General features: G+C 46.2%; 2 protein-coding genes across 3 annotated transcripts in view; one reads left to right on the top strand and one right to left on the bottom strand.

Annotated features, from left to right (window-relative positions):
* Nucleotides 1–15,521: 15,521 nt before the first annotated feature.
* Nucleotides 15,522–17,224, top strand: Map1lc3a (microtubule associated protein 1 light chain 3 alpha). Its single transcript, XM_036184864.1, has 4 exons — nt 15,522–15,799; nt 16,108–16,163; nt 16,248–16,354; nt 16,622–17,224. The coding sequence occupies exons 1-4, from the start codon at nt 15,760–15,762 to the stop codon at nt 16,782–16,784; spliced, it is 366 nt and encodes a 121-aa protein (XP_036040757.1). The 5' UTR covers nt 15,522–15,759; the 3' UTR covers nt 16,785–17,224.
* A 159-nt stretch (nt 17,225–17,383) lies between these two features.
* Nucleotides 17,384–20,913, bottom strand: part of Pigu (phosphatidylinositol glycan anchor biosynthesis class U) — an 88,809-nt gene continuing 85,279 nt past the window's right edge. For both annotated transcript variants that reach the window (XM_036184861.1, XM_036184863.1), the window contains one exon: nt 17,384–17,795. In XM_036184861.1, coding sequence (XP_036040754.1) covers nt 17,682–17,795 — 114 coding nt within the window. In that variant the 3' untranslated portion in view covers nt 17,384–17,681. The remainder of the gene's footprint in view (nt 17,796–20,913) is intronic.

Raw genomic sequence — 20,913 nt, 5'->3', positions numbered from 1 at the left:
GGGACTCAGGAGGTAGCACAAGTCCATCCTGTGACTGACAGTAAAATCCCAGAAATCCTTCAAGAAAAGACCCTGTCCCTGCAAAGTGGAGGTTGTCTACAGCCATCTTGAGGGGAACAAAAAGGACACGTAAGCTTAGCCAAAGTTTCTATTGATGTGACGAGACACCGTGATCACGGCAACGCTTAGGAAGGAAAACATTAATGGGGTGGCTTACATTGTTGTCATGGTGCCACATAGTGCAAGCTGGCAGACGTGGTGCTGGAGGAGGAGCTGAGGGTTCTACATCTTGACTTGCAGGCAGCAGGAAGTGGTCTGTCTCACTGGGTGTAGCTTAAGCATAGGAGACCTCAGAGCCCACCCCCACAGTCACACACTTCGACAACAAGGCCACACCTCCTAATAGTGCCACTCCCTGTGGGAGCCATTTTCTTTCAAACCGCCACATTCCACTCCCTGGCTCCACTCACAGAGATCCTCCTGCCTCCACCTCCTGAGCGCTGGGATTAAAGGCGTGCACCACCACTGCCTGGCCTCCTTACTCTTTTAAACTGGTTCAATCTCGTGTAGCCCAGGGTGACCCTCAATCTTCCTGCTTCCTCTTCCCAAGTGTTGGGACTAAAAGTGTTGTGCCACCACTGACTGGCCTCTATGGTTAACTAGTTGCTAGCTCTGCCCTCTGATCTCCTGGCAAGCTTATTTGTCAGAACACAAAACATCACACAACAGGCTTGTAGCCATATTATAATGCAAAAATGCATTTAGTCCAACTTCAAAATTCTCTACAATCTATCACAGACTCAACAATATTTTAAAATCTAAAGTTCAAAGTCCCTTCATGCAATCTCTTAAATGTAATCTCCTATAAAATAAAAATCAAAAAGCAGATCACATACTTCCAACATTTAATGGCACAGGATATACATTACCATTCCAAACATAGGGAAGGGAGCATAGTGAGGAAATACTGGACCAAAGCAAGACTGAAAACTAGCTGGGAAAACTCCAAGCCCTGCATCTCCATGTCTGATGTCAAAACCCTCTTCAGATCTCCAAGTCCATTCAGCTTTGTTGACTGCAACACACTTCTCTCTCTTGGGCTGGTTCTCTTCCTTGTTAGCAGCTCTCCTCAGCAGGTAGCATCTTGGGGTCTCCAAGGCAATCCAGGCTTCAACCTCACCGTTTCATGAAATGGCCTCTCTAGGCCTCCATTCAGGGACACCCTGACACATGCCTGGTCTCAGCAGCTTTCCTTAATCATGGAGGCAAATTCCATAGCCCCTTTCTTCTATCCTTAACTGCAGAACCATGTGGCCGAAGCTGCCAAGTTCTGCTTCTTGCTGGGGCTGAAACATGGCCCCCTTGTTCAATTACATCTTCACCAGCCTTTTGTTTTCCATGGTTTCCTTCACTGCCTAACCTTGGATGTCCTGGAATTTTCTCTGTATACCAGGCTGCTCTCAAACTCAGAGATCCACTAGCCTCTGCCTTTTGAGTGCTGGGATTAAAGGCCTCTCTCTCTCTTACCCCCGCTCCCTTTCTCCTCTCTCTCTCCCCCCCCCCCCCCCCACATAGAGTTTAGATCTACATAGACAAGATTCTAAATCAAAAAAAAAAAAAAAAAAAAAATTCAAAATGCTGCTTCTATTTGGCTAAGCCAGCCCAAGTACATCAAAAGCGGCTTGATTTTCCTTACCATTATCTGTCCCACAGGGTGTTCCCCTGCACATGGCAAAAGCATTATCTGTGACCAGCGGAGACAGGCACTATGAGCCCATACCCCTTCTCAACTGTGACACAGTCCCAAGTGTCTAGCCTTAGCCTTCCTGCCCACCTTATGCCAGCACTGTCCCCAATGTTGCTAAGAGGCTGTTGAGCTGGGAGCTGCAGGTTCACCCACACTGCTGTGAGCTCACTTCTAGTTTGCCTAGCTTGTATCTGCTCCCTTCCTCTCTGTTGACCCAAATGGAAGCCAGGTCACCTTCCCTGATAATGGGTCTCACAGCATGAAGCCTCCTAGAACTTATCTGTCTTCCGCGCGCACACACACACACACACACACACACATATGCAGCACCCAAGCAAAAGTATGAGACTTGGCTGTGGTCCTACCCCAGCCCACTGTTTCCTTGCATGTGGCCAAGGAACTAGGTCTTGTGGTCTCCGCAGAAACAAGGTCCAATTGAACATCCAAATTCACAACAAATGGCAAGATAAAATAGGGAATTTGATTGTGTTTTGAATTTTCTGGGGTTCTGAATACCTTCTTGATATGCATTTGATTTTAATATTAGGCAAACAAAATTGTGTCTCTCTTTTTTTTTTGGGGGGGGGGGCTTTCGAGACAGGGTTTCTCTGTGTAATTTTGGTGCCTGTCCTAGATCTCGCTCTGTAGACCAGGCTGGCCTCGAACTCACAGAGATCTACCTGGCTCTGCCTCCCAAGTGCTGGGATTAAAGGTGTGGGCCACCACCACCTGGCCTATGTCTCCCTTTTAATCACCCTTTATGTAACAGGCTTCATTTGATTATTCATTCAGTTAGTGCTTAGTGAATGCCTACTATGTGCCAGACCCAGTGTACACATAAGGACACAGTGATAAGAGTTTAATGTCTATGAGACAGCCAACTAAAAACAAAACACAACTATGCATAGGCTCCACCCCAGACAAATAAAGAATTCTTCAGGGCAAGCCCTTGGACACTACACTACGTTAAGAACCACTGACATGTCGGGCGGTGGTGGTGCACGCCTTTAATCCCAGCACTCGGGAGGCAGAGCCAGGCAGATCTCTGTGAGTTCGAGGCCAGCCTGGGCTACAGAGTGAGATCCAAGACAGGCACCAAAATTACACAGAGAAATTCTGTCTTGAAAACCTAGAAACAACCTAGATGCCCATCAACTGAAGAATGGATTAAGAAAATGTGGTACATATACACAATGGAGTACTTCTCAGCTGAGAAAAACAATGACAGCATGACATTTGCAGGCAAATGGATGGAACCAGAAAAATATCATCCTGAGTGAGGTAACCCAAACCCAGAAGGACAAACATGGTATGTACTCACTCATAAGTGGATTCTAGATATAAAGCAAAGAACAATCAGACTGCAACCCACAGAACCAGGGAAGTTGTATAGCAGGAGGGACCCTAGGATGACTGTGGCTTATTATAAGTTTTGGTTTTACTCAATTACTGGGCAAGCCTCAATCAAACATTTCACTATTAGGATAAGAATTTGTACTGTATCAAGCTGGTAATAGGAAAAAATTAAAAAATAAAAAATAATAAAGGAAAAAAGAAAAAAGAAAGAAATGGATTGGCAGGATCACTACTGTGAAAACAGCCAAAAGCAATCTATAGATTTAATGAAATTGCCATCAAATTCCAATGCAATTCTTTGTAGCCAATGAGAATTCTTTGTAACCAATTCTTTGTAACCAATGAGAAGGCAGAACAGAAAGTCAATAAAAAGACAGATACACAGGAACTAGGTCTCTTTCTGAGGGGAAGGTCACAGTGAAGGGTAAGAAGAGTAGAAGCCGGGCGGTGGTGGTGCACACCTTTAATCCCAGCACTCGGGAGGCAGAAGGAAGGCCGATCTCTGTGAGTTCGAGGACAGCCTGGTCTACAGAGTGAGTTCCAGGACAGGCACAAAGCTACACAGAGAAACCCTGTCTCGGAAAACCAAAAAAAAAAAAAAAAAAAAAAAAAGGGTTTTTAGTATCAGCTCTCAGCTACTGCTCTGACCTCTTAGGCTTTTAACTCTGCATCTGGCTCTGTGTTTCTTATTTAATAAGATGGTTACATCTACAATTCTTCACAGAAATTGAAACAAATCTTAAATTTCACATGGAACTACATTAAAACAAAAACCCGAATCACCAAAACAATACCAAACAACAAAAAATCTACTGGAGGTGTCTTACTTTTTTTTTTTTTAAGATTTATTTATTGGGGTTGGGGACTTAGCTCAGTGGTAGAGTGCTTGCCTAGCAAGTGCAAGGCCCTGGGTTCGATCCTCAGCTCAAAAAAAAAAAAAAAAAAAAGATTTATTTATTATGTATAGTGTTCTGTCTCCATGTGTGCCTACAGGCCAGAAGAGGGCACCAGATCTCATTATAGATGGTCCTCTGGTAACCGCTGAGCCATCTCTCCAGGCCTTTTACTTTTTCTGTGATAAAACACTATGACCAAAGCAACTTTAAAAGAAAACATTTAATTTGGCTTACTGTTTCAGAGAGTCAGAGTCCACGGTGACAGAAATGAAGGAACAGCTCAGAGTTGGCATCTTCATCCACAACTACTAAGCAGAGAGAATCACAACAGTCTTTCGAAACATCAAAGCCTGCCCACAGTGACACTCCTCCAACAGGGACTCACCTCATCTTCCCAAACAGCCCCAACAACTATGGACCAAAAATCCAAATATATGAGCTTGGGGGAGGGGCTTTCTCATTCAAACCATGAAAGGAGACATCTCCATCCCAGATTTCAAGTTACACTACACAGCTCTAGTAATGAAAACACAATGGTGTTCGCATAAAAACAGACTCATTGGTCAATGGACTAGAATCAAGGACACAGTCTTACAACCACCTGCTTTTTGACAAAAAAGCCAACAATGAACACTGAAGAGATAGCATCTTTAACATCTTTTTTTTTGTGGGGCAGGACGGGGATGAAGGATCTCTATGTAGAGTCTTGGAATTCATTATGTAGACCAGGCTGGCCTTGAACTCAGAGATCCTCCTGAACTGTCTTTGGAGATTGGAGTATGAGCACTGGAATTAAAGGCACATGCCACCTAATAGGTTTTCTGCACGCCCCCCATAATAGGTTTCTCTACTGAGGCAGTAAGCCAGATCAACTTTTGACTCAGGGTAAGTCAGCCGTTTCCCAGCCACCACATAAAGAGGTACTGGGTCTTTACGTAAAGGTATCTCTTTCCAGGCCCAGGACTCTCAGGATCCCCTGCCAAGGCATGGCTGTGTCACAGCAAGCCTGATCCATTTGCAGTCTCTGTTCCAGGGGGCTTCTGTGTTAGATGTTCTTCACAAAGGCTACCCCAACCCTACTGCTCTACCCCAGGCTATCCCATGGCACACCTGGCCCTAGTCTTTGGTCTCTGGCACAGGCTTGGATGGCAACACCGGGTCTAAACCCAATCCTCAGTCACTCCTGGGTTGTCTGCTGTGAAATTTACCCAAATTGGGGCTGTCTCACACATACTCCCAAACCAAGTGGTTTGAAGTCGCTTATGTCCAAGATGTTATAGTCTGTGCTCCCACCCTCCCTCTATAGCTAGTACTCAGTGGTCTGGGTTTTGTTGGCCAGGGTTGTGGCAGCTTCTGACACCTTTTCACTCAGGGACTGGCCCTAAGCCAAGCCACTGAGTCACTGGCAGCCCCCCCCCCCCCACACACCACATACACATACACTTCTCCTTCTTGTCTCTCGTCTCTTCCCTGTTCTGTTTGTCTGTCTACCTTCCTCTATCACCCGACTCCAAGATGGCCTTTCACTCTCTCTCTCTCCCCAATAAACCTCTTGTACTCTGTTACACATGGAGTGTTCTCACAGTGGCATACCTTGGCAGGGCCTGCTGAAAAGTACCCACTTCACCTTGTTTTTTAATCTTTTCATTGGTGCCAAAGACTCACTAGGCTCTCCCGGTGTTTGGTCTGGCCATGCTGGGATCCTATCTGCCCATTCCACCTGAAACAAATCCTATCTCCCTGTTTGTTTCTGTCTGCTCTCCCACCCTAAACTGCACAAATGTTCCATCCATGTTTGTTATGTGAGAGATATAAGCAGGAGAGGCCAGCTGATGCATGCCCAGCACATGCCTGTCCTCTCTTACAGCATCTACTGATCTAACCCTCAATAACGTATGTACGGGTCATTTGTCTATAAATTTTATTCCAAATTCTAGAGTCTGATACTTCAGCTGCTGCGTCCCTCTGCTCTGTGTCACCATCCACGTGGGCACACGTGCTTGTTGGCTCCTGCAGCCTCTTGCACGCACGTAGACATCTCCTCTCCTGCTCTCTCCCCTCTCCCAGCAGCCTGGGAGGTCCACAGCTTAAGCTCCAGGCCACTGTATTCCACGTGGCTCTGGCTCTTTTGGCCTGCTGACCCAGTGGACACCTCCCTTCTCTTCTCCCTCCTGGTTTCCTCTAGCCTTGCAGCCAGCCTGACCACCCCACAGTGTTCTGCTTTGATACCCTCCCTTTCTTCCTCCACAGACTCAGATTTTATCAGCTTGGCCTCAATACAAATCAATGGCCAAAATTGGCAAACTTGATTTCCAAATTCTCACAAATTGTTAACTGTTAATGCTGCAAACAAATGATCCCCAAATACCTTACACCTAAACTTGCTCTGCTGCACTACCCAAAGCCCCTTACCTTTAAGGCTCTATTCCCACACTCCTAAAAATATTTTATTCCTATGATTGGTTTGCATGCTCCTCTATGTCTTAAGATTATAGTGTAAACTCTTATTTCAGGATTTGTGAATTGCTCATCTGGCATAGTTTAAAATCTATACTATTTGTTACAAAGTGTGTTTCCTGGGGGAAGTTTTATCTATTTTGTATGTGTGGATGGATCCGTGCTTGTAAGTCTTCTTGTGGACATGGGAGCCACACAAAATTACACCAGACTCAGTTAAATATATAAATGTATGTGACCAGTGCATGTTTGTTTCTGAATGGTCTTGGGTGCATGAATTTTTTATGTTCCATGTGTCTTGGTGATAACTCAGCTGTTATTGTTGTAACCAGCTGCCTGGGCTCAGAATTACCCTCTGGGCTTTCTGGTCACTGAATCTAATATAATATTAAAGCTGTTTTATGCTGTTGTACTTTATTAAAAAACAGCTAAGGGAATTGGGTATGGTTAAAAATCTGTAATACTAGTTGGCACAGGAAAGGACCCCAACAGCACAGTCATTAAGACCAACAATTAATAAATGTAACCTCATTAAACTAAAAAGTTTCTGTACAGCAAAGGACACGATCATACAAGTGAAGAAACACCCTAAAGAATGAGGAAAAAAAATACCAGTTATACATCTGACAGAGTATACAACATATAATGAACTCAAAATCAAACAAGACTCTGGGCGGTGGTGGCACACGCCTTTAATCCCAGCACTCGGAGGCAGAGGCAGGTGGATCTCTGTGAGTTCAAGGCCAGCCTGGTCTACAGATCGAGATCCAGGAAAGCCACAAAGCTACACAGAGAAACCCTGTCTCGGAAAAAAACAAAAAACAAGAAAACAATCCAATTTAAAATGGGGCATAGAACCAAACAGAGTTCTCAAAAGATGAAATAGAAATGGCTGAGAGACACTTTTTAAAAAAATGTTTAACATGGGGTTGGGGATTTAGCTTAGTGGTTTGGTCCTCAGCCCTGAAAAAAAAAAAGAAAGAAAGAAAAAAGTTTAACGCCAGGCAGTGGTGGCGCATGCCTTTAATCCCAGCACTCGGGAAGCAGAGCCAGGTGGATCTCTGTGAGTTTGAGGCCAGCCTGGGCTACCAAGTGAGATCCAGGAAAAGGCACAAAGCTACACAAGGGAAACCCTGTCTCGAGAAAAAAAAAAAAACAAAACCCACAAATGACAGCAGATGCTGCTGTGATGTGGGGAAAACAGAACACTTATTCACTGCTAGTGGGAATGCATGCAAACTGGTTTACCCACCATAGAAATCAGTATGGGGGTTCCTCAAAAAGCTAGAAACAGACCTACTATATGATCCAGCTATACCACCCCTGGTATATACCTAAAGGACTCCATACTCTACTGTAGAGGTACATGCTCACTGATGTTTACTGCTTCTCTATTCACAACAGCCAAGAAATGAAAACTAGATGTCCATCAACTGATTAATGGATGCAAATATGGCGTATTTACACAACAGAGCATTATTTAGCTATTAAGAAAAATGAAATTATAAAATTTATAGGTAAATGGAGAGAGCTGAAAACAATCATTCTGTGTATGGTAACCCGGAACCAAAAAGTCAAATGTCATGTGTTTTCTCCCATCAGTAGATGTTAGTTTTAAATATTCAGATATGTGTGTTTCATTTGGAACACTCATGAAGGTCATGAAATTACTAAGGTGCCGTGTTCAAGGGAGAGGAGATAAACTGCACTGTCAAGAAGGAATCGTGGAACAGGAAGGGTTAAACTAGGGTGAGGGAGTGGAGGGTAAGGTAGAAGACAGCAAAGCAAGGGATAGATAACAATGAAGACCTTTTGGAAAAGACATGGAAACATACTGCTGCAGAGCCTTCCTAAATCTCTCCATCCCCAACTCACATACCTAAGTTAGAACAGAGTTACCCTGTAACAGAGCAACAGTGCTCCTACCACACACCAGAGGCTAACAAAAAGTCCAGTGCCGGGTATGAGCTGCCATTGGTGTTGTTGGCCAGTGAGGTCCCACAGACCCCCAAACACTGCAGGCAGTGGTCACTGCTCTTGGTTACCCTCCAGGCAGTAAGACCCGATTGCTGAAGACAGCACATGCTTGAGTCATAGGACATGGAGAAATCAAGCTGGTCCAAACCTGAAGCTTCATCCCTACTGACCAGCTAGCTTTCACAGTCCAGAAAGGTGCTATGCAAGTTACTGGAGAAGAGTTATTAGTCATATTCAGCTGTGAGTCCTTCAAGTTACAAAAATGACTAGCTTGGAAATACAGGCTCACTGGTTCAATAGTGGCACAAACATCATGGGAAGAACCTTTGATTAAATCTAAATTCCTCTGACAGGATGAAACCCACACCTGGAGCCATTATCAGGCTAATATGCTGCTAAATGGATATATTATTAAACTGACTCCTAATGACTTACATTCTATCCAAAGATCAATGTACCTCTCATCCCTTATCTGAGAAGCTTCTAAATGCAATAGATAATGCTCAATACAGAGACTCACAACTGGCTATGGTGCAGAAAATAAGAGGCTGTAGAATGTTCAGTCCTAAAGGGAACATGTATAGTTCACCCTCCTCTCCCAAGGCTAAGCAATCATTACAGAAGAGCTGGAGGAAAGTGTGTAAGAGCCAAGACACTGGATGACTGTAAGAAAACATCTTTTGGACACAGCAGGGCAGCTGCACACATAAACTCTTAGTAGCTGCAACAGTGTGTTCAAAATCTGTGCAAGCCCAAGCCACACCAAATCCTAGCAAGATAGGAGTTGGACACACAATCTCACCCCAGGCCATGAAACTACTGGCAACAGCTAGCTACTGGGAGAGGGAGAGGCAATTTTCTCTAAGAGTGTACCCCCTGGTAATGGTTATTCGACCATGCACCAATAGAAGATCACATATCCAAGAATATTTAGACATCACAAAATTGGTCTTGAAGGATAAAAAAAAGATACAAACACAAGTAGGTAGAAAAGGGGGAGGTAAGCTGGAGGATGAACATTAAAAAATGAACTATGAAATTCTCATTCTGCTGTTAAGAGTACTTGCTGCTTCTGTAGAGGACCCAAACTTGAATAACAGCACTCATTTCAGATGGTTCACAACCTCCTGTACCTCTCATTCCAGGGGTCCCCACACTCTCTTCTGGGCTCTGTGGTCACCAGACATGCACATTGTGTACATTCATACATGTAGGCCAAATGGTTTTTATAAATAAAGTCTCAAAGGACTAATAAAAATTCTTTGTTTTGTATGTGTGTGTAGGGGGGATGCATGTGCCACAGTACACCTGTAGAGGTCGAGGTTAATTTGTGTTAGTAAGTTCTTTCATCTAACCATGTAGGTCCTGGAAACTCATCAGTCTTGGCAGCAAGTGCCTTTACCAGCTAATGTATAAATTTGAAAGACGTTATAAGACAGTTCCGTTAGTTATATAAGTTAGGATAAAAAGTGAATCAGGTACATTCTGGACTTACCAAAATAGGATAGGTAATGGAATTATTTTCTCTGAATTTGTCAATTACAAATGGACTAGACATTGTTTAGGTATTTATTGTTTGTATATATGGTATATATAGTTATTGTACTTTTGTATATAGTTTTTCTTATATTAGTTATAACTTTTTCCTTTTTTTCTTTTTATTAAAATAGAAAAGGGGAAATATAGTGATATTTTATTTGTATTGAAATGTGATTTTATTTGTATGTCAATAAAGTTGCCTTGAGGTCAGAGCAAGCCAGAGCAGAAGCCGAGCAGTAGTGGGGCACGCCCTTAATCCCAGCACTTGGGAGGCAGAGCTAGGCGGATCTCTGTGTGTTCAAGGACACAGCCAGCAGGGCAGACACACGCCTTTAATTTCAATACCAACCATAGAAGACCTGGAGGTCTGTACAAACAGGCAGTGACGAGGAGGTCATGTGGCTGGGTTTACAACCAATGAGGGAGGAGAACAGAAAGTCTTTAAATAGACAGGACGCACAGAAGTAGGTCTCTTGCGGAGAGGAGGAACCACAGAAGCAGTGAAGGGTAAGGTTTTCTGCTTTGGCTCTGACCTCATGGTTTTTGACTCTGCAACTGGCTCTGTGTTTCTTATTTAACAAGCAGGATACATCTACAAGCTAAACTAACACCTCCTTGTAACTTGAAAATTTTTCATGTCATTTACCCTAGTCCAATGGCTCACAACAGTAATCCCATCTACTTAGGAGGCTGAGACTGAAGGATCTGGAGTTCAAGGTTTGCCCAGGCTTCAGAGTTCCTGGACAGCAAGGGCTACACAGAGAAACTCCGTCTCAAAAACACAAACAAACAAAAGGTCAAATTTGTTATATATATATAATAATCTTTCACTCATGATCCTCCTTGCCTACACCTCCCAAGTGATAGGATTATAGACATGAGCCATTAGCATATGAAATTTAAAAACCCTAGACAGGCGGTAGTGGCACAGGCCTTTGATCCATCATCACTTAGGAGTAAAAGGCAGGCGGATCTCAGTGAGTTCAAGGCCACCTTGGTCTGCAGAGCGAGTTCCAGAATAACCAGAGCTGCTACACAGAGAAACCCTCTCTTGAAAATAAATAAATAATAAATCCTAGCCAGGCAATTTCTTAAGAAAGTAAATGTACGGGCTGGAGAGATGGCTCAGAGGTTAAGAGCACCAACTGCTCTTCCACAGGTCCTGAGTTCAATTCCCAGCACCCACATGGTGGCTCACAACTATCTGTAATGAGATCTGGCGCCCTCTTCTGTATACATAATAAATAAGTCAGTAAGTAAGTAAGTAAATGTACACCCTGACCCACAATTCAGCAATTCTGTTCAGCATTTGTCCAAGTTAAAAAAAATAAAAATGGCCACACAACAGTTCTAAGAATCCACACCACGGAAACTCACCATGTGGTGGTACAATGATCTATGGGAGCTGGAGAGGTGGCTCAACACTTATGAGCCTTAGCTGATCATCTAGAGGACTGAACTCAATTCCCAGCACCCACATTGTGGCTCACAACCATCTATAACTCCAGTTTCAGGAGCTCCAATGCCTTCTCTGGCTTCTGTGGCTAACAGGCACCCAAACAGTACACACACAATAATGCAGGCAAAACACCCATACACATAAAATAAATTTAAAATTAAAAAACAGAGAAATTATCTGAGCCTTGTGTGGTATTGCATGCCTGTATTTCATAGAAGCAGACAAACTACTAATACTTGGTGTTTAAAAAGCATGACACAGCCTGGCATGATGCCTTTAAATTCACCACTTGGGAGGCAGAGGCAGGTAGGTCACTATGGTATAGTGGTGGCTCTTGCCCAGGTGGTAGTGGTGGAGGTGAAGTATGGTTAGATTAAAGAAATATCTCAAAGGTAGGAGCAACAGAATTTAAGATGTGACAAGGGAGAAAATTGTCATGAATGACTGAGGTTTGGAGTATATTTTAGGAGATCTGGGCTGGTCAAGTTTAAGGCATCCACGAGGCATTTCACTTAAGAGAACTTGAGGAGGCCAGACTATGGAATTCTGAGGAGATGAGGTGGCCCAGGGACCACAGGGAGGACTAGAGGGAGACAGCATACAGGTGTCAGGTCGATCAAGTGCAGACCTTTAGGACTGAGTCTGACAGCAGACAGGTGTAACCACTTCCCCCAGGGCTATGGCTGACCCACTTCTTCCAGCTGCCCTTACTGGCTGAAAGAACACTCAATCTCCTGTGACACTGTTTATGAGGCTTGTCCACTCTGAGACATAGCTCTGTACCAAATTGGAGCCTTCAGGCCAAGTATGTAAAAAACTAAACCTAACTGTGGTATGCTGTGCCGTTCAGGCTAAGGCTGCCCTCATGAGGTTGCAGAACTGAGTAGCTGCCAGACACCAGGGTACACCTGTGACTACAGAAATCCAACCTAAGTCCTTGTCAAGTCAAATGAAGTTTGCTGATGTCCGCTCCTACTTCACTGTAAGAGTCTATCATAACAAGATATTTCAGTAAGTCTCATGGACTGAGACAGGGTCTGGCTTTGTAGCCCAGGTTAGTTTTGAAGTCACAGTAATCCTCTGATTTCAGTCTTCAGAGTCTTGGGATTACAGCTGAGTCCCCAGTTTACCAAAAGCATTTTTTCTTACATTGAGACAGGATCTCACATTAGCCAGACTGACCTTAAACTTTGGATCCTCCTCCTGCCTCTACCTCCCAAATGCTAGGATTATAGGCATGCATCACAACATCCAGTTCAGCCTTTCTTTCATAAACTTGGAGTTGAGTTCAGAGATCTCTCTTCCTAGAGAATAATTCCATTACTTAGTAGGGCCCTCTTAGCCCTTCACTAATGAGTGACCTTTGCCTGACAGTCTACTTTGAGTGAATTTCCTATCAGTGCTTCCTTTCGTTCTCTGTACACATTTTTCCATATGACATTTGGCACCTTCGATTTGTTGGGTTTTTGTTTTGTTTTTGTTTTTGTTTTTGTTTTTGACATACATATTTTGAGCTGTCTGTATTCACAACCTGTGAAAGTCAGACGCCAATTTGCAGAAATTAGTTCTTCCCTTTCACCACGTCGGTTTCCAGGATTGGACTCAGGTGGTTGGGTTGGCAGACAACACCTTTACCCACAGTTATCTCTCTGGTCCATGTTTTATTATTATTATTATTATTATTTTTTATTTATTTTATTTTTTTTTACATAGTATACAGAGAAATGGGTCTTGCTTTGACATTTTCACACATATATTCTATTTTTCCCTCTTCACTCCTCTTGTAAACACTATGGCCTTCCTTCTTACTTTTCTTGGCCAATCTGATAATATGGGATTATAGACATGTGCTACCACATCCAGTTTATGTGAACCAGGGTTTCCTGCATTTGAGGCAAGCACTCCACCAATTGAGCATTTTGTATTTTCAAAGGTGAACGTAATGAATGTAAAAGATTTCCTCCAGCTCTGGTTTTGTGTGATTTACCATCCTAATCACTTTCCTTCAAAATCTGCTTCTACCATCCATGTTCCAGTACCCTTCACTACCCCCATCACCTCCTTTTTTCTTTCTTCTGTATTTGAAACCATATTGTTTCCTTTACATTTTGTTTACATTTATCTATTTACGGTGTGTATGTGGAAGTCAGAGGAGAGCCTGTAGGTGCTGGTATTCTCTTCTACCTCCACAGAGGTCCTGTTTTAAATATTAAAAATTCCTTCCAGGTTCAGTAGAGAAATGCCCTGAGATGGACTTAATTCTGTCTACTCACCACAGGGGAAGCTGGGATGTGACAGGGATCCAGCAGCAAGCCCAGAACAAAGGCTAACTCTTACACTTACAGGCTTTCTCTCGGGGAATGCCTCAGATTAGAGCAGTGAAGGTACCAAGTAGGATTTAAGTCCATAAGTTAGGAAACTTGTGGCTGCTACATACTAGGAGTTTAGCAGCTTACGCATATAAGGCCTGGCTGATCCTCTCTGTAGGGGCAGCCTCTTTGATCTCACATGGCCTGGAAATGGAACTCAGGTCCTTATGCTTGAGGGCAAGCACTCTTATCCATAGTACCATCGAAGTGCCTCCCTTTTAGTTTTTGAAATATATACCTGACCAAGCAGACAATATACTTCCAAACAAATCCAGCTCCCTAGGACATTTGAAAAACAAACAGGGTCTCCTTATCTAGACCAAGCTGCCTCTGCCTACAGTGCCGAGATTAAGGCATGCACCACCGCTACACAGCCTCCCTAGAGCAATCCTAGCTCCACTGCGCTCTCCTGTTTTAGGAATTCTTTACGAGCAACTTGTTTCTGCACCCACAATCACTATTATGTATGTCTATATGAAGTACCTGTTTAGGTTTACTTACACATCAGTTAATTTACCAGTTACATGTTGTTTCTAAAGTATATCCTCGATAATTTTTTTTCAAGCAATGGTCTTCTGTAAATTCTTTCAGTTTAACCTTTTTCTTCTTTACCTCAAATCAAATCTAGCCCATCTTCCTGCCTCAAATTCCCACAGAGCTAGGATAATAAGTGTGAGATAAACCGGGGAGTAGTGGCACAATGCCTTTAATTCCAGCACTTGGGAGGCAGAACCAGGCGGATCTCTGTGAGTTCAAGACCAGCCTGGTCTGCAGAACTACAGAATGAGATAGATCCAAGACTGCCACCAAAACTATACAGAAACCGTCTTGAAAATCAAAAAAAAAAAAAAAAAAAAAAAAAAAAAAAAGATGAGATACATCTGGCATTAATCCTGTGTTTTGTTTTTTAATCAATTTTAAAAGTTCTTTGGGAGTTGTCTCTCTGTGTCCATGCTCCCCAACTCCCGCAAAACCTGGGAAACTGGGGGAATTCATGGCTGATATGTGAAATTGTTAATTATAAATTTTTTTTTTTAAAAACTGGGAAACTGAATCTAAGCCTTACACGTGCTAGTAAAGTACTCTACTGTGCAACATTCCTGGAACATACTTCTTTCTGTCCTCTCAAGGGACCCTCCCGTGAATGGTCACTTGGCGTGCGGTCAATTCCGCATGTTCTGTCGCCTGGTTAACCGCCTCTGATACATCCTCCCATTCTCTCCTGCTTTATCTACGTCGCCTATTAACCTCACACCGGGAGACTATGCTTTCTAAGGCTGTCCCAGAAGTATTTTCAAGCCTGGCGGGGTGGGAGTGGGGGGCTGGAGCGACGGGTCCGCAGTAAGAGCTATTATTACACTTGCTGTTATCACAGAGGCCCTCAGTTCGGTTCCCAGCACCGCCAGTAGGTAACTCGGCCTCAAGAAATCGACGTTATCTTCTGACCCCCGCGGTCACAGACACACAACAACTTTTAAACGCCTGGGTGTTCCACCCCTCCCCGCTCCACCTCCGTCACCGCCTTTGATCTCTAATGCTAAGTTCGGTGGAGGCGTGAGTCCAAGAACCGGAGGCGACGACCACCTGGTTTCACCTGGGTCTGAGGGGCCGAGAGTCAAGCCAGCGGGCCGTGACGTCACGCAACTGTGATGGCACGAAGCTCCGCCCCCTCGCGACCCGCGCCGGGAACCCGGGCTGCCTGCGCCGTGGCGTCACAGGTCCGAGCAGGCGGGTTTTCCGTCGGCCCAATGGGAGCGGCGCGCCGGCCTCCCCTTTAAGGAATGTTGTGACCTGACGTCACCCAGGCGAGTTACCTCCCGCAGCCGCCACCGCCAGGCTCAGCGCGAGCCCTGCAGCCCTTGAGCTCGAGCCCCGGAGCCCCCGGCGCACCAAACCGCAGCCACATCCCTGAGCCGCGCGCCCCGGAGCCCCGGCTGCGCGCTCCGCCGGGCCCGCGCCATGCCCTCCGACCGGCCTTTCAAGCAGCGGCGCAGCTTCGGTGAGGCCCTGGGGGCGGACTGCGAGCAGGGACCGAGGGATGGGGGGTGCCAGCCGACCCCGATTGCCGCAGGTGACGTCAGCCCCATGACGTCAGGCACCGGCCGGCCGGACCCCGGGTGGGGAGGCCGTGAGGCCTGGCAGGGTCGCCCGCCTCCCGACCGCGTCCCTGGTCGAGGGCTAAGGGGCCGACGGCCCCGGGGGCGGGCGCTGGGGCGGGGCGGGCCCGGAGCCGCCCCTCGGGGATGGCGAGGCGGAGTCGCGGGAGGCCTCAGCCCCGCCGGGCCTCACGCCCAGTGCTGTCCGCAGCCGACCGCTGTAAGGAGGTGCAGCAGATCCGCGACCAGCACCCCAGCAAGATCCCGGTGAGTCTCTAGCCCCCCCCGGCCACGCCCTGCCCTGCCAGGTCCCGCCCCTGGCTTACGAGTCCCCCGCCCACTCCACTCCAGGTGATCATCGAGCGCTACAAGGGTGAGAAGCAGCTGCCTGTCCTGGATAAGACCAAGTTTCTGGTCCCAGACCATGTTAACATGAGCGAGTTGGTCAAGATCATCCGGTGCGTGGGCAGCCTCCCGAAGGCCTTGGGTGGGGTAGGGGCCAGGTTACCCTCGGAAGGGATGGAGTGGGGCAAGGGGACAGGAGATAGGGAGGGCACCGCCCCTGTTCTAGGAGACTGGGAAAGGTCAAGGTCAGGGTTGGGGGGAACTTCTAAAGAGGTGAGTCCTTAGTGCAGGCTGTGATGGACGAAAAGTGAAGATTTTGGAGGGTCACCCAGGCCCCGGCAGGCGGCCTCCTCACCTGGCATGCCCCCCTGCCTCCGCAGGCGCCGCCTGCAGCTCAACCCCACGCAGGCCTTCTTCCTGCTGGTGAACCAGCACAGCATGGTGAGCGTGTCCACGCCCATCGCTGACATCTATGAACAGGAGAAGGATGAAGACGGATTCCTCTACATGGTCTATGCCTCCCAAGAAACCTTTGGCTTCTGAGTCAGGAGTGGGGGTGGGGGTGGTTGGGAATTCTGGTCAGGCTCTCTCCAGGGAGGTCCTGGCTCCTAAACTGAGCTATTTCAGTCCCCAGTGGGTTAGGCAGAGATGTGAACCTTCCCCCCCCCCCCTTTGCCCAGATAGGGGACACCAGCCAGCCTACCATGCCCTGGGTCCTGGGCCAGTCACGTAAGGGTAGCTCCTCTGGGTGCTGGCCAGGTTGGGAGTGGGTGGGGAGCAGCACCCCTGCTCTGTGTGGTTTGTATTTTTTTTTTAAGCCCCTTGCCTGTCTGCAAACCTGTCCCTCATTCACCTGAGGCTTTTGCCTCCTGCCAGGACCTGCCCACCCCTGAAAGGCTGGCTCCCCTTGTCCTGACATGGTATATGGATCTGTGGTAATTTCTTCAGCAGAATAAAGATTGCTCAGGCCTGCCTGGCCCTTTGCCTCTAGCTGCTTGTTTGGGAGTAGGGAGGGCTGCTAGGTTACTGTGTTCACATACTTGTGTCAGTCAGGGACACAGGCCAGAAACCTCCTTAATACAGGATACCAAGTAGTACTGGGGCCAGACTCACCCGACTCCAGGAATCGATGTCACCAGAACAACAATGAAAAAGCCCACACATTTATTAAGTGGCCACAACCTAAAGCTCTGCTCACCTGTTGCTTCCCCCTTCCTTCCTGTGCAGAGTCACAAAGTGGCAGGTCCAAATGGGGTGCTCCCAGCTTCTCCCCATGGGCCTTGTGGCCAGCTATGAGTCCCCTTTGGTGCCAGATATTTGCAACCCTGGATTTGAACCTCTTCTGCCTGAGGACTTGCCTGCTGGCAACTCTGGATGAGGGACCTGGCCCAGCTTCCGGCCCTTCCCCCTCTTGTCCATGCAGCTCTGTGCCAGCCAGGGCTACTTGAGCACAAGCATAGCCTCTGTGCCGTCCTTGGCAGTCAAATAGAGACCATGTGTGAGGTAATACTCCCGTCGCAGGAAGGCATAGAAGTAGTCAGAGATGAGCAGGATCTGGCAGGGGGAGAGAGAATGAAAATCATGTGGCACCTTACTGAATAAGGCCCTTTGTAGGGTTAGACAGGTACTGTGAGACAGTTCCTGCCTGGCATCTCCCATCAAAGCCCAATCTGTAAGCCTGCCCATGGACCTCCTTCCCTCTTGGCACATACCTAGCCCTTAAAGGTATCACTGGCCATCTGTCAGCTGCCTGTATTTTACCTTCTGCTCCTTACTCCTGGTTTACACCTCCATCCCTGGGAATCCAGACCAGTGTTCTAGCAAACAGTGCATGCATGCACCCTGTCTCTCACACAGACACTCCATCCAGCCTCCCCTGTCCAGGGGCTCAGGACCCAGAATTCTCCTTGAAAACATACAATTCCACCCATCCCTGTAACAACCCCACTAGACAAAGTCACTGTTGTTACTTAAATAGTACCAAAACCACTTCCCAGGGATCCCTGCTTTCAAACACTCTCCTGTGCCAGGCAGCCAGAGGGAGCTTTTCAGACCACAAATCTGATCATGTTACTACTTGATTTGAGTTCTCTCAAAGGCTTCTTATGCTTCAGACTCTTAGAGCCTCGTGGCCTTGCACCTGGTTCCTGCTACACGTTACATCACTTCCCTGTACTCCTCTCTAACCACAGGTCTTTGCTGTTCCTCTGCCTAGAACGTTTTCATCTAGCCAATACCTGTCTGCCCTTCAACTCTGTTACAGGCTCACTTACCCCAGGTTAGGTCCTAACTCCTTAACCTCTCTGCTGACATAAACTCATCCAAACTGCAACTTTCCATCAACCATGTGACACTTGGTGGTAATGCTGCTTCTGCTAAGGATGGACCCTGAGTGCCTCTGCCACTGTGACATTTATCTGCTACAACTCAGCTGACTACAAAATCAAAAGGGGCTGAGAATTTCAGTCCATTCTCACCCTAAATAGAGCCTCAGAGGAACAGGATGTGTCTCACTTGTACACTTGATCCCAAAGTCTACAACCCTATTCAGCCCAATGTGCCCAAGGCTGGAATAACTGGAGCTGACAGGGGAGTGCCCCACCCCACCAAAGGAAGGCAGGCACACTATTGGAGACACCATGGTTCTCAAAAGTTTAGAGGCTCTCATAGTACCAGCAGCAATCAATTCTTAGTCATGGGGTAGACAGGCCTAGGATGTGGCAGGCATTCAGTGAGTCTTGGGGCAGAAGAAAAGTTGAGGTAAGTCAGGGATCTAGGTCTCCAGAGCCCTGTCCTGGGCAGCTATATACTTCTGAAGGTAGAAGAGCAGCTAGGAAGACCTTGGAGGGCCAAAAACATTGATACTCTCTGGACACATGCCTGCCATTATATTATCTCAATGGAAGGCTAATGGTCTATTTTTACCAATAGAGAGATTGAGGCTCGAGGCAGTAAATTAGTTGGACAAAGGCCATACCTGGAGGTCTGGACTACTGGGCATGCACCCTTGTGCCATGGGCCAAATTCACAAAAGGACACAGGGATCTGTAACATGTCAGCAAACAACCAGACAGCCCTTGACAAGCCTGGTTGAGGAAGTGGTTCAGTTGACCTTAAACCCTAGGGTTCTCTCACCCAGACCCCAAGATGTTGTGTCTGGGAAAGGGAGACCCAGTCCCTGTGTCAGGGTAGGTGAGAGGCAATCGCAGATTCAGAATTCATAACTTGTCTCACAGTGGTTGAGCTGGCTAGGTCAAAGGAAGGCAAATCAAACTAGGTTATTAGGTTGAGCCACATCTAGAAATAACATTTTTGTTTGTTTTGCAAGTTAATAACCTTGGCAATAGCTGGGCGGTGATGGCACACACCTTCAATCCTAGTGCTCGGGAGGCAGAGGCAGTCAGATCTTTTGAGTTCCAGGACAGGAATCCATCAGGGCTACACAGAGAAAACCTGTCTAAAAAGCCAATAATAATAATGTTGGCAATTTTATAGGATCCAGTCTAATGTGATATGGGAAGAAATGTACAAATACTAAACACATCATTCCGAAGAACCTGACCTGAAGAAGTAACTGTGGACTTGAAGAGGAACTGTTCTTTTTTGTTCTTTGGTTTCTTTGGAAACAGCATCTGAAAAGCCCAGGATAGCCTCAAACTTGCTATGTAGTAGAGGGTGACCTTGAACTCAATCCTCTTGCTGGGATTACAGAGGAGCACCTCCTACCACAGGAGGAGCTCAGGAGCTATTATTATAAACCTTAATTCTGTGTACCACATTCTTGTATTGCTTGGATTAAAAATAAAAATTCAGGCCAGGCATGGTGGCACATTCTTGTAATCCCAGCACTTGGAAGGGGAGGCTGGAGAATTACTAAAAGTTTTTTGTTTTGTTTTGGGTTTTTTGAGGTCGGGTCTATGTAGCCCTGCCTGTCCTGGAACTCTCGATGTAGTCTAGGCTGGCCTCAAATTCAGAGTGCTCAGATTAAAGGCATTAAACCTGGCTGATTATTGCAAGTTCCAGGTCAGCCTGGGCTAGAGTGAGACTATTTCAAAACAAACCCCAAACCAAACGTGGTGTAGAGTTAGCATCAGTTTGAAATCACATGGCTGGCACATTCTGACAGGATAATGAGAAGGGAGCTTGGCTTGGGGAGTCTTCCTCTTTAGATTTATTTTACTCTACATTTTGCCTGCATGCATGTATGTGCATCTTGTGTGTCTGTTGAGGCTGTGGATGCTTGTGAGTGACCATGGGATACTGGAAGTTAAACTCGGATCATCTCCAAGAGCAACAAGTGCTACTGAACCATCTCTCCAGCCCCTGGTTTTCTTTAAAAACAAACAAACAAAAAGAACAAATATCAGACAACCTAATTTAGGGGACCTGCCCAGTGTTCTGTAAGCCTGCAAAGGTCATGAAAAATAAAGACAAGATGCAGAGCAGAGGATACTGAGGAGACACAACCAAATACAACATGGTCCCCTAGGTTAGTCCTAGAAGAAGACATAATCCCAGCACTAGTGAGGCACAGGCAGGTGGATATCTGTGAGTTCGAGGCCAGCCTGGTCTACAAAGAGAGTTCCAGGAAAGGAGCAAAGCTACACAGAGAAACTGTGCCTTGAAAAACAAACAAACAAACAAAGTCCCGGGGTGGTTTCTTAGTTTAACA

The sequence above is a fragment of the Onychomys torridus genome, chromosome 4 (genome assembly GCF_903995425.1).
Source record: "Onychomys torridus chromosome 4, mOncTor1.1, whole genome shotgun sequence".
Lineage (NCBI taxonomy): Eukaryota > Metazoa > Chordata > Mammalia > Rodentia > Cricetidae > Onychomys > Onychomys torridus.
Note: the sequence above shows the minus strand (reverse complement) of the source record. Positions and strands in the feature narration are given on the sequence as shown.

Coding starts and splice junctions, on each gene's coding strand:
- Map1lc3a (XM_036184864.1), top strand. CDS start 15,760: ATGCCCTCCGACCGGCCTTTCAAGCAGCGGCGCAGCTTCG. Junction 15,800..16,107: donor CAAGCAGCGGCGCAGCTTCG/GTGAGGCCCTGG, acceptor TGCTGTCCGCAG/CCGACCGCTGTAAGGAGGTG. Junction 16,355..16,621: donor GAGTTGGTCAAGATCATCCG/GTGCGTGGGCAG, acceptor CTGCCTCCGCAG/GCGCCGCCTGCAGCTCAACC.